At 36.2% G+C, this 13,651-nt stretch overlaps 1 protein-coding gene across 1 annotated transcript in view; it reads left to right on the top strand.

The window, feature by feature from the left end:
- LOC108552072 (KCNQ potassium channel) overlaps positions 1-13,651 on the top strand; it is a 100,222-nt gene that overhangs the window by 53,727 nt on the left and 32,844 nt on the right. The window contains exons 4-8 of the mRNA XM_017906471.1: positions 8,072-8,198; positions 8,667-8,842; positions 9,406-9,546; positions 11,983-12,093; positions 12,831-13,037. Of these exons, the coding sequence (XP_017761960.1) occupies positions 8,072-8,198; positions 8,667-8,842; positions 9,406-9,546; positions 11,983-12,093; positions 12,831-13,037 (762 nt within the window). The remainder of the gene's footprint in view (positions 1-8,071; positions 8,199-8,666; positions 8,843-9,405; positions 9,547-11,982; positions 12,094-12,830; positions 13,038-13,651) is intronic.

The following is a 13,651-nucleotide window of genomic DNA, read 5'->3' as shown; positions in this document are numbered from 1 at the left end:
TGGCAAAGTCGGTAAATCGCATTGGAAGTTTCAGTTTTCATAGAAACCAAGTGTATGTCAACATACAAAAGGCTTTTCATTTATTTCATTTGTGGGAATATCAAATTTTAAGAGAATATTTTTAAGCCCGTGGTGTTCTATAAAAAACAGACCCATAGATCTGTGGAAATTTCAGGAAAATCCTTCATTTTTGTTTTTCAATAAAATCGAATTTTTCGTAATTATTCTTTACGTTATAGGTAATTGTGCAATATCGTAGAATCTCTGTTGTTTTATTTATATGAAATTAATCAAATTAATCAAATTCATTGCTCTTCCACAAACATTTCCATCCACTGTCCATTATCAATCAAACCCGCAAAAAGATTACACACGACACTTTGAAATGCCATAAAGTGCTACCAGAGAAAAATATTCCACCGCAGTATCTGTTCCATCAAGAATAAGGATTATTTACTCTCTATATTCCAAATTCATTTTTATCTAAATCGTCGCTTCCAAAATCCTCCTCGAAAAAAGCGAGCCACGTCACTCCGCTGAATCAATACACCAAAAATCAATACTCGCGAAACACTCTACCAAAAAAAGTCGGGGAGAAAACAAAATAAAAAGAAAGAGACAGATAAAGGAAAACAAGAAAAAAATGCACAATTTCAATCGTAGATCACTCGAAAGCTCCATTTTCGCGAGAACCTTCGTCCGCAATGAATCACCGAACCAATACACGCGAACAGGAATTTTCCAAATTGCCTGGAATTAAATGCATTTCGCGCTCCAAAATTCGTTCCTTTCGTTCGAATCAAATTTCCGCGCGAGGCTTTCCGCTGTAACTGAAATTCCGACAAGTTTTCGAGGGTTGCACCCCGATGCTGGGTGCAGGGGTGTCACGCGTATCCTCGTAAGTTATTATGCAAATATCAAGAAATAAGGGGGGATTCCGGGGCTGCTCGAAGGGATTGTCCGCGCGAGCCCACCCCAATGAAACGGATCTTCCATGTACGCCTGTCCATAGCCATTGTCAAGCGGACCATAGATCCTGCTTATGTACTTCGGGTACACACCATAAAAAGCTTTTTACGCGCATATTACGTGCCTTGACAAGTTGCCGTCTTCGCCCTAATGACAAGCCACCCCTCCGGCTTCCGGCTTCCTAAAAATAGACGTGACTCGACAGTTTGGTGTCAAAAGATTTTTGGTATCCGTCTCCTTTTTTTCATTTTTTTTCTTTTTTCCCTATTCTTTGTCTTCCCTTTCTCATTTCTTAAGTGCATGTGTTATATAATTATTAATATGTTTGGAGATTGTTAAGAATTTGGTTTTCCAGAAAATAGATACTTATAAGGAGAGTGCAAGTCCTTCAGGTCATAGATTTACTTGAAACTTTACAAGTTTGTAGCTTTAGTCATCTAGTTCAAGAAAATATATCATTATAAGGGCAACTACTCGATAGTTTTCGAGATATTTATGATTAGAGTTTTATTATTGCCTTAATTATAGATTTATTTCGAATATTTGTCAAGTGCCGTTGTGGCCTAATGGCCATATTATATTTGGTGACACTTGATAACTATTGATAACTATTAACTAATTAAGAATAATAAACTTTCAATTATAAATATTTAAAAAACTATCGAGTAGTTGCCCTTATAATGGTACATTCCTTTGAACTGGATGACTAAATCTACAAACCTGCAAAGTTTCAACTAAATCAATGACCTGAAGGACTTGCATTCTCCTTGTTAGAGAAACTAAGTGGATTATTAATTGATGTACAAATATATATGTTGCTTTATTATTTTAATTATTGTTTCTTAATTCTAATTTTCTCGTACTGATCATTTATTATTGTAAAATCTGTAGTATTGTCTACATTTTTTAGTACCATTTGTATTTGATTTTCTTGTCTTTTATTTAATTTTTTTATTTTTATTTAGAAAAGTTCGAAATTCTGATTTCTTATCTATAAAATACCTCCTCCAGTAACTACTTCAATGAGTTTTATATTTCTTTTGTATTTAAGGTTACTCGGTTTCCAAATTTACAAATCTTGTATTCTTTTTGGGACCAAAAGTACTTATCTATGGTCATCACATTTTGTGCACATTGTTAGTATCAATTAATATCAATGTTGCACGTAAATTGAAAAACGCAAATTTTTGACAATTCCTTCAAATACGTGTCCACAACGAAGTATTCTTTCCAATATATCATAATTCATCACGCTCGGAAAGTACATTCACCCTTGCAATCAGAATTAACCCGAATCTATCTGAAAATCAACATTTACAATTATTCTCTGTTATTTAATGGTGCAGCTATCTGGAATATTAATTACAGACTCGCGTGAAATAAGGGTAAAAAATGTGAAAGTTTCGCGGGACAACGAAACATCGCGATACTGTCATCGATGTTCCCATTTTTACAGAGCGTCATAGCATTGCAATAAAGGTCGTACAATCGATATAACATCTCTATATACCGTCGCGCTCGTTGCACATTTATTTTAAGAACAGGCAACTAATGACTGCACTAGCCTAGAAAGTCATCAAGGAAATGCCTTTCTCGCTGTTATTATGATTATCGGTCGGACGGTACAATTTATTTCACATTTTTCTGGCTCATTTCGCGTATTGACTTGTTTATTCGCCTTTCCAAAGTGCTCGTCGTCGGCCGTTCAGAACAGCTTGCCTTGCTTCGAACTTTTATACAGATACTTCGAAATCGTGATCGTATTTCGACGCTTATTCGAATCGTATCTGATATGTTGGAAAAATTCGATAAACTCGAATACGTTCCTGGCTTTATTTCCATTTTACATTTTAATTTCATTTCCTCGGAAATATGTCGGCAATTATGGTGACCTGAATTTTATTTATTTCGCGAGGAGTGAGTTAATTTAAAGTAAACCTTCCGACAAACTCGATTAAAATACTATTTCAACGAAAACGCAGATGTTGCTCTGCAAATGTTTGCCTGGTAATAGGAGTAGATCCATTATGGTCCTTTTATAGAATTCAATTACGAGTGGTCTTGTAGATTTTGTTCCTTTTCGTTGAAAAATACGTCAACAATAGTAACTCCATATTTTGGAAATGCAATATTGTCACGTACAACAGAAAAATAATTATTTTATTGAAATTGTGTTATTGATAAGATTTTGTCAAAATGTTTCAGAGAAATAATGAAATATTACGTAAAAATTAAATCGGTGACTATCCTTTATTGCATTCGCGAATAATGAGTATATGAAAAGGGATAATTATGAAATGATAATTATAAGCTAAGTATGAAACTTATTATTTACGGATATTACGAGACATTATAGTAGGATGATGAGCAGTGAAGGACACTAACAATGTATTAACCCTTTGCACTCGAGAGGTGACTTTCAGTCACCATTTAATAAAATTTGGAAGATCGATATTAATTAATATATCAAATTTAATGTAACGTAACAGTGTACGAGGTATCGAAATCAAATAATTCTACAATTCTATTATTATGCAATTCTTTATTTACTGCTCAAAAAAGTATCGTCAGTTTTTTTAGTAGAGAATCTTTGATTTTCTACTCTTCTCTAGCCAAAAAATCGTCGAGTGCAAAGACTTAGGAGTAGTAGCGAGACGAATGGGTGTGCGGTCTTACTTCTAAGGGAGTGCATGGAAACGTTTGGACGGCTTCTTGAAAAGCAAGGGGTAGCGAACGGCTCTATGAGGTTTGACTCGTGCGTTCAGGGTGAAAGAACAAACGATAGCGCGAAATTCTTTGTCGAAATGTTTGTGACTATGTTGAATGATTGAGAAGGAAAGCACGTGTATGAAAAGAGATAGATTTGGTTTTAACACTAGATTTACGGAACCCGTCAATTTGACGAAAGGGTTGCTCCAATTGTACGATGGTAACAGATTTAGTTAACTTATATTAAGACTGTTAATATAATATATAATTGTTTTTAAATTAAACTAATCGTTAAAAAAGAAAAAGGCACGTGGTTTCCTTTACCTGTCAATTTGGCAGATGTCCTCAGAAATAGGTATACAGGTAGCGTCCGTAAACCTAGCGTCAAGTAAGGATGCAAGGCCGCGTGGCAGGCAGAATTGAGAAGAATTGAGAAGTCATAAATAGGTAGATTTGAGTTGAGTTAGAAGGTTGAATGTGTATAGAGACATAGTGAATAGAGGATCGTGTGAGAACTTAGTGTAATATTTTAGTTAAGTAAAACCTGTTTTGTTATAAAAAGAGAGTTATTGTTCGTTAAACGCGCAGATCTCTATCTGCATAGGATTAATTTAGCCAAAAATCCTACATTATATTGTAGTATCACAGAATTTCCACCTCCACAGTTATGGTGGGTCAGTGAGTTGTAATCGTGTTGTTATTTATAATTGTGTTGTTAATTGTAGTTGTAAGAGTTTAGTTGATATATTTATATTCGTAGTCTTTACCGTAACCGCACATTGCATTATTATTTTATTCCTAATAAATAGTTTTTTATTATTTAACAACCACCCTGTCACTATAATATATTAAAGTTTACTTATCGTTTTTATACCGCACTCTGTTATTTTCAAACGTTACTGTGAAAGAGATTCGCAAAACATGAAATCGTAAAAGTTATATTGGAAATGCGCCTTTGTTTCATAAAACAGGATATACTTTATTACGTGGAACACGATATAAAGTATTTAAAACGTTAAAAACGAAATGCAAATAATTAAACGTCAAAGAAATTTTTAAACGAAATTTTTATTCGAATTTATGGTTTTGGCAATCAAATTTATTTCATCATTCGTTCACTACGTTCACCTACATTCGTATGTATGTAGGAATTGTAAGTGTGAGAGTTAGTGCAAAGGAACCCTTGAGCTTGTCTAGCTGGCCAGGGGCAATAGACAGTAACCTAGGGTTCAGTAACATAGGGTGCCCCATGAAGTGCGCGTGGAAGGACGAGTGCATGGAATGCAAGTGAAGAGCGAAAGACACCTCAATGTTTAGGATACGTGACCCATCGAGAGCAAGGCTATGATGCGTGATTGAGGAAGAAAGCTTGAGTATGAAAGAAGACATAGTGCAAGGTTTAAATGAGGGTGCGGGGGCTGTCCTGAGACAATCCTCTTGGTGAAAGTGCGACACAAGGTTTGAAAGAAAGTCGAGTCGGTGACAGTTCGAAGAGTTGACGTGCGAGTGTGAATTGCGTAATTAGGCTAGTCTTTTAGTTTGCATTTTCACTCTGTAGCCGCCAAATTCTCACTTCTGCTAATAGATGGATTTCTACTTGAAGGAGGTTCGAGGACTTTCTCACAAGTCCTCGGTGAAGCCTCGACTTCCCTTAAATAAAAGTTCCTGTGACACCTAAGTATCCCTGGTCTAAGGCAGGGTCTGCTAGAAGAGAAAACCAAACGCTGTATAGTTTTCATGCCGTTTCTATACATAGGTAAACCCTATATTACCCTATAACCGTAAGTGCGGTAAATTAAACTGGATTAGGTCTAGATCGCGAGTGCTTCACGCTGGAACCATCAATCTCATAGTTAAAGTATCCATTTGTAACCCTTTTGTACGTTTTGGTTCTTTTTTTATATGTATATTATTGTTTCTGGCGCATTAAACGTATGTTAAATTGGAATTGGATTGGCCTGCTAGTAGCAAGCCTTACTGATGAGTCCACTAGCAGGCCCGGGACAAAATGCATCCCTTCCTTTTCCCGTTGTCCTTCTACCTGCTACTCCATCAATAGCAACGATGACTACGGGGATACCACCAGGCCAGCACCACAGGAACAACCGCCCATCATCGGGAACAAAGAAGATACTACCGCACTTAATAAACCTCTCCTTTGGAGACAGAATATTTGGAGTGGTGTCATAGAAAACTATGATCACCTCTCTTACAACTCTTAACCCATTTGCATCCAAATGCGGAATATTCCGCGAGCCACGACTATCATCTATCACCGGGCGCGGAATATTCCGCGTGCTACGACTGTCGCCTATCACCGAACGCGGAATAATCCGCGAGCTGACTTTTTCCGTTATCAGTTGCTGAATATTCTTCATATGCCACAGATCACGTTTGATCCCTTTTGTGAGCATCTCATCTACATCAGTTCATTCTATTCTTAACAAGTTTTACTTTTGATGTGAAAATCCTTTTAACTGCCATTATAAGTAGGTGCTGATATGGGCGCGGTGATACGGGCTAGTCGTCAGTTGAACGTCGCTGATGCCTGAACACGGCACCTTAAGTAGAGCCATGATGCAAATGGGTTAAGTCTCTTTAGCTCGTAAATAAAATATATTGGAATTAAAATAACATCTTTGATTCCCTATATTTGCCAATCAAAAATATATCTTTACATGTATGTGTGCAATGAACGATAAGATTTGGAAGGAAATTTGGGGAGATTATAGGGAGATTGAAGGGTGATTTGCAAAAGGTGAGATTTTGGTTTGAAAGAATCTTATTTAGCCCTGGAATAGTCCTGTCGGTGAGAGTATACACGAATTTTGAAAGAAAGTCGGTGAGAGTTCGAAGAGTGTGAGTGTGGATAGTGTATTTAGTTTAATCTTTTAGCTTGTCACTTTACTCTTAGGTCTCTTTAGCTCATAAATAATATGTATTGGAATTAACAATATCCTTTATTCCGTATATTTGCCAATCGAAACGTATCCCTACATGTACGAATATTCAATTATTTACTGTTGTTATTTATATTTCTACCTTTATTGCTTTTACTTTTTTAAATTATTTTTACGTGTATTAATTTTGTTACTTTTCCTCGTTTTAATTTATTATAGCGACTTCGTATTAAAAATTTCTATGAGAATCTAAATTCGTATTAAAAGTAAAATTAGGAATAAAAGTATGTTCCGAGATGAATTATTATATGGGTGACGAATATCCAGTGAAAATGGTCACGCGATAACAATCTTTGGAAGGCATGAAACTTTGGGTGAGAATGTTCTTTAAAAAGAGTTTTACCTTCGAATCTAATGGGCCATTCAAATTTCTGTTAAAAAAGAGGTTTCCAAGGCAACGTGCAAAATAAAGTGCCGTTCATGTTGCGTGAAATGGAAAGAGAGGTGAATGGAACTTGAATTGGAAGAATATATGGCATGTGGTTACAGAATCAAACAGGGTATTATTAAGTAATAACTTTTCTACACCCCATTTTTTCAGAAAAATTGTTTAAATTGAATCTTAATTATATTTTTTAAATTACTGTTCCTTTTATGCCGTTTCATATGCTTCAACATTCGCTTTTCACGCTAAAAGAGTAGAACAATGAGTTAATTTTCTTTTTAAGGACTTTGGAGAACAGAAAAGGGAAATTTTTCAAATATTTTCCATAAATTCGAAAGCTACGAGAGAACAGTGTCCATAATGGATCGATAGATATTTTTGATAGATTTCGCTCAGGGTTAGGTATTTTGCACGAAATGCTATTAATTCGTGAACGTATTTCATTTAATTAATTAAGAAAGTTTGTATTGTAGAATGTTTTTGGGATACGTTGACACAGTTTTTATTTCAATGCAGACTCAGTCAGTGCTTTTACCTCACAATGATGACGGAGACAAAATAGATAGGGTTACTTAAAATTTATTTATTTTTAATTTACTTAAAATTTCACTGTCATATTCGATGGCTTAAACACTTCTTATTCTGTATCACCAATTTTATTAATTGTCAATATTTTATTAATTTTTTCATTCTTATTATAAATTTAGATTGCGAGCAATTTGTTATCAGCATTATTAATTTATTATTAATAATAAATTTGATAATTTATACATGTTTTATAAATTAAAACTACACTGGCACCTCCATACGATAAATTTCTATGATACGTATATGTATATCAAGATACTTTTATTTCCTCTTTATTTTTGTCTGAAACCTTCGGTTACTCAGCTTTCAGATTATCGTAGATACCATCCACCTATCTGTAAATATTGGAGAGATATATTCCCCCACATGCAGTCTTACATCTTTTGTATACATTTTTGATTTAAAGTTTGACGAATTTAATCGAGTTATCCTACATTATGCCTTCCTTCTTTGTTCGCAGGAAATATGTTTGGTGGTGTTCTTCGGCGTGGAGTACCTGGTGAGGCTATGGAGCGCGGGCTGCAGGTCGAAGTATATGGGCTGCTGCGGCAGACTCCGTTTCATACGGAAACCGATTTGTATCATAGGTGGGTGCGTTTTGCTAATGTACGTCTGGTCCCGGTTCAATTAGCTCTCGATGCCCGAGGGTTAATCCAATATTCGCGTTGACCGATTGTCGTGGTTGGTATTAGACCGGAAATGCAATCTCTTTGTGTCGAAAGGCGAAACCTGCTCGATGTCAAAACTGTTTGCCGGAATCTCGTGTCTCTGGTGATTTCATCAATGCTGTTAGTTATCGATGCGCGATTGGTTCGAAATATCTGCTGATCAGAGCCGATCGAACATCGCGTGGAATATTTGGCATTCGCACTTGCAAATTGAAGTGCGAGCAGCGAAATTTGAGTTCTCGAAACTTGATCTACGTAAACGTAGGTGGATCAGTTACGCATCATCGTTTATGCAAAATAAGGCGGCCTGATTGATACATGTTGCTCTCTTCTTTTCTGAATTGACATCGCTGTTCTAACAGTGGTCGTTGATTTTTGCCTTTCCAGATTTAATCGTGGTGGTCGCGTCCATGGTGGTGTTGTCAGTAGGAAGCAACGGTCAAGTGTTTGCCACTTCTGCCATAAGAGGCATCCGATTTTTGCAGATACTGCGAATGCTTCATGTCGATCGACAAGGCGGCACGTGGCGACTTCTCGGCTCTGTCGTTTTTATTCATCGTCAGGTATGTCATTTTTATATTTATCCACATTCCACTAATGTTTTCCAAAAATTTACATTCATTCGGTAAAATTATAATAAAATACGTAACGATTACTAATAATCGAATTGAGAAATTAAATTTCCAATTCTCTTATAAAATTGAACTTTTTACAAATAAATCCATTTATCGTATTCTTTTACACGTATATATTTGGACAATGTCGATAACTCGAGATAATTATTATCTCGTGGTTAATCGTTTAGAAATAATTATCGAGTTTATGAATCGAATTGAACATTGCTCCATTTCTTTTACAAACACGATTTTCGAAAAGACCGTCGGGAAACAGAAGATTATTCGATATAAAGTTAATCGGATCACCGACTGAATGGCTCGATTTTCAATCCCAATGACAAACAAGCTTCGATTGTTCGCGTAGCGGATAAATTGACCCCGATCCTTTGGCTCCTCCTCTATTCGTTGCTATTACGGGAAATAATATTGCCGGGAAAATGTTGCGTTCGTCAAACGTGAAATCACTATGTCTCGATCTCGTTAAAAGTTCGTGATCCTATATTTTCCAGGAGCTGCTCACGACGTTGTACATCGGGTTCCTGGGTCTTATTTTCAGCAGCTACTTCGTGTATCTTGCCGAAAAAGATGTTGTCGGACCCGATGGAAAAACAGATTTTTCCAGCTACGCCGATGCACTGTGGTGGGGAGTGGTGAGTGAATTTTCTCATTTTAAAATGCATATTTCTTTTATTTGTTCAAGAATAAATTTTAAACCAAACAATTTTTATTTTTTTTATTCAGCTTCGTTTTATAAGAATTTATAATAGATGTGTGACAATTTTGTGTACTTATATAGGTTCAGTTGCGAGGGAATCAATTTTCTATAAAGGAAAAATTGTTTATTTTTCTCGGTGGCTATATTTCGTTAAAGTTCTAGAATTATAAAAATAATTTTCTTCTTTTTTTTAAATCTAATCGCGTGTTTGGTCAGGAATCTATTTGGGGTATTTATTGGCAGAGTTTAGATGCAGAATTCGCTGTTAAATTAGTTGACAAGATAATGGGATACCAATTATATGAAGCACCCAGCAAGTTAATTTGGTCGAGTGTAATCGATAGATAACATCGGAGTTCGATTGCCTGGATGATACAGTTAAATGGCAGACAATATAAACATAGTAATTAAATGAATTTTATTTCGAGTCATTCTTCAACGACCGTGAATTTAATAAGAAATTTCTACAACTTCTCTGTACCTTTCTCGAACTCGTAAATCTCATTCTTAAGAGTTTCAAGCATACCATATATCCTCGTAAAAGTAATTTAAGTAAAATCCCGGATGGAAATTGAAACTGGTACGAGTCGTTCAAGTAGTACAACCTTTAAATAATTCAGCCCCGTCCAATAGTCTTTGAATATCTTCAACATTCTTATAATCCTTTAAATGTCACATAAGGTTTGACGATCAATCCTATTCGACAAATTTCTAATCCTTCCTAGATTGCAAACCTGTATAACATTCTACCATATAGTCACATTAACACAAAAACTACCAATCCAGTCGAAATGAGTGGTCCCAGAATTTTCCTTTTTGCAATCATCGAACACATACACCTGCTTTAAGAATAAAATTGGTATCAACTCATATTAAGAAAGAACTGTAATCAATATATTCACTTATATTCAACGTACCGCTGAAATTACTATAATCTATGCACGTTATAGTTAGGTACCCATTAAAGATCGGTAGTTCTAGTGTTAATACACCCAACGCAGCACGGACAATTATCCAATAAAAATCACGAATATCCCTGGAATTCCACATTAGGGTTAATCATCAATCTCTTTCAACTTCGCAACGTCCATCACGGTACCAGACTATATATCCAGTCTCATTCACGTGGCTCCACTTAATAAGTCTCATCCCTTCCCGTCTCCCTCGTTCGATTTCTATTAACGCCAATAATTAATTCGGACCACGGATTTCTGGCGATTCCACCGAAACGAATCGAACCGATCTACTCGATCGTACGGACGCGTGTTTATCCAGCGACGGCCGCTAATCACTCGGAAAATATGTCTGTATTTATAGCCGTTGTCGAATGAGCAGCGAGGGACGGGGATCGATGAAACCGAGGCCGAGGATTTAAATGTGAGCTTGATTAACGTCGCCCTGTGGATTGCCGACATTTAACCGCTGTCCGATTTTCCAGGAGGAAAATCGCGCGTCGATTGGGAGTTCGATTGGTATCGTTCCCTCACCCTGCCGCCCCCCGACCGAAAGAGACGCGCGGCGGAATTAAAATTTTAATTAGGTTGTTTTTCAATTTGGCGTTAATTACCGCGCCACCCGACCGTCGAGAACGGGTTTTAGTAAATTATCCGCGTAGCTGATGGCGATGACTTTGTGTTTCTCTCCTCGATTCACTGGGGATAGCTTCGTTGTGTTTGTTCGTAGGATTTCTGATAGTTGACGTGTCGATTTTACAATTGTACGTGGTTCTTCTTCTATGACTCTTCTGTAATTCCGTAGTTCTTGTTTTTGGGTATTTTATTGGTTCTATTTTCATACTATAGTCCGTCAAAAGACACGAGATACCGAATACGATGACTGCACGTGATGAATGCGTAAGCAGATCAAGACCTGGACCCAATGATTTGGTCCTGAAGGGGTTTTGGAATTCTGGAATGAAAAGAGTGCAGGAATGAGGTCCTAGTTCCTGAAACTCAAGAAAATAGACCAATAGCTGCAAACCACTTAACTGATCACGTTAATGTAAACATTGGTGCCTCGTTTCTTTAAAAGACTATTTAAAACACTAACTTAAAAGACTATAATTTTGGTCATTTCGAACGCTGTTTCGTATATATTCTTGCCAGCTTCTGAGAGATTTTTAATGAAATTGTGGGCTTATTTTTGGTTTGATTAAAACAGCATGATTTTGGAGACGAAAATATTTTTCAACTTTTCCTCTGACAAAATGTGGTGTTAATAATGTAAGTGGGATATAATGGAGGTGCCTTCGGCTCATTTTCTGTTTAAAAATTTCTTAAGAATGTTTTATGGATAATTTTAACATAAAAATTCCATTATTCGCGTAAAGTGCTTTGGGTAATGAGAGAAAAATTGTTTTGTTTTCTTCTAGATTACCGTGACCACGATCGGTTACGGTGATGCTGTTCCTCAAACGTGGATGGGGAAGATAGTCGCTTCGTGCTTTAGCGTTTTCGCTATATCCTTTTTCGCACTTCCAGCCGTAAGTATAATCCTATGCATGTATCCCAGAAATTCATATTTCAACACAGATATATTACGATTATAAAATTTTGGGTAGCTTTACATATCTCGAATACTATTAATTCGGATTTCGGACACTATCACCAATATTTTATACACTTAAATGAGCCGTTCACTGCACAAATTGATTAACTCCGTAAAACAAAAAGTGGAGAAATGCAATGAAATAATGTATATTGTTTTTTAAAATTCCCTTTATAATTTAAATCGAAATAAATATCGTAGAATGCATAAATACAAATGTAACTTTCAACTAACGGTGTATAAAATTTATAAGAAAAAATAGCCAAAAGGTAGTCGTTAGTATTGCTACCATTTTTATGTTACTGGAAGAGTTAATCGATTTGTGCAGTGAACGGCTCAAATATTACTTAACATGTAAATATTCGCAAATACACGTCGCATATAAAAATATTTATCCATGAAAATATAGATAAGGTTTCAATATTCTGCTGTCACCTAAAAATAATTATACTTTTAAATACAAGAATGAAAATACAAAACTCGAAACATCATTAGTAAAATAGAATAAAATGAAGAGAAATATAAATAAGACCCAGTCTTAAATTCAAAATATAATAATTGGAAAATGAAATTATAATTATAAATAATAACAGGGACCACCAGTTTGATTAATAAACAGTAAATTGTTACTGCGATAATTAACCGAAAATAATCAGGAAATTCTCTTTTCAGGGAATACTGGGTTCCGGTTTCGCGCTGAAGGTTCAGCAAAAGCAACGACAGAAACACTTCAACAGGCAGATACCCGCAGCCGCCATGTTGATACAATGCCTGTGGAGGTGTTACGCGGCGGACAAAGCCATCAACAGCGTCGCCACGTGGAACATCTACATCAAGGATCCAGCACCCACCGGACAGCCATCCACGCCTTTGGGAAAGGTAAGCTCTCGCGATTTTTCGCCCGAGTTCAGTGGCAGTAGCTACTATAGCCGTTGATTGTTGTTGTTTCTAGTTGCTTACGATGTTCCTCGGCTGTCTGATCCGACGCCGACGATTGCGATATTCGTTCTTTGCCGTTCTTTGCGCCGGGATCGTTTCAGTCATTTTTGCTTTCGATGGCGGAACGTTTAGGATAACACGACTGGGAACTGACTTGATGTTGCGCTTTCGTTCGACAGATCATGGTGGATGTTACTGTAAAATGTTACCTGTGGATGGTTACCTATGTGTCGATGTTGAGAACCTGCTCTGGTGTTGCTCGTGTTACGGGTTGCTGAGTGAATTAGCTCGAATTATTGGATTTTGTGCTTTATGCGTTTTCATAGAGGATGAGTTTGGAAGGAAAAAGTGAGGAAAATAGGATGTTAATATGATTACAGAAATATATATGTAGAATCTAACAGGGACGTGGTAAATGTTTATATAGAGATCAATTTTCATTCTGGTTTTTCATAGGGTTTGTTTTATTTGTACTTGATATAAATTTGGGATTTGTGTGACATTGAATTGTTATTTTATGGATTAACGTAACATTTTCGTCTTTTTTTTAATAG

This window comes from Eufriesea mexicana, unplaced genomic scaffold (assembly GCF_001483705.2).
Source record: "Eufriesea mexicana isolate 0111107269 unplaced genomic scaffold, ASM148370v2 scaffold5407, whole genome shotgun sequence".
NCBI lineage: Eukaryota > Metazoa > Arthropoda > Insecta > Hymenoptera > Apidae > Eufriesea > Eufriesea mexicana.
The sequence above is the reverse complement of the archived record's forward strand: the minus strand, read 5'-3'. Positions and strand labels throughout refer to the sequence as shown.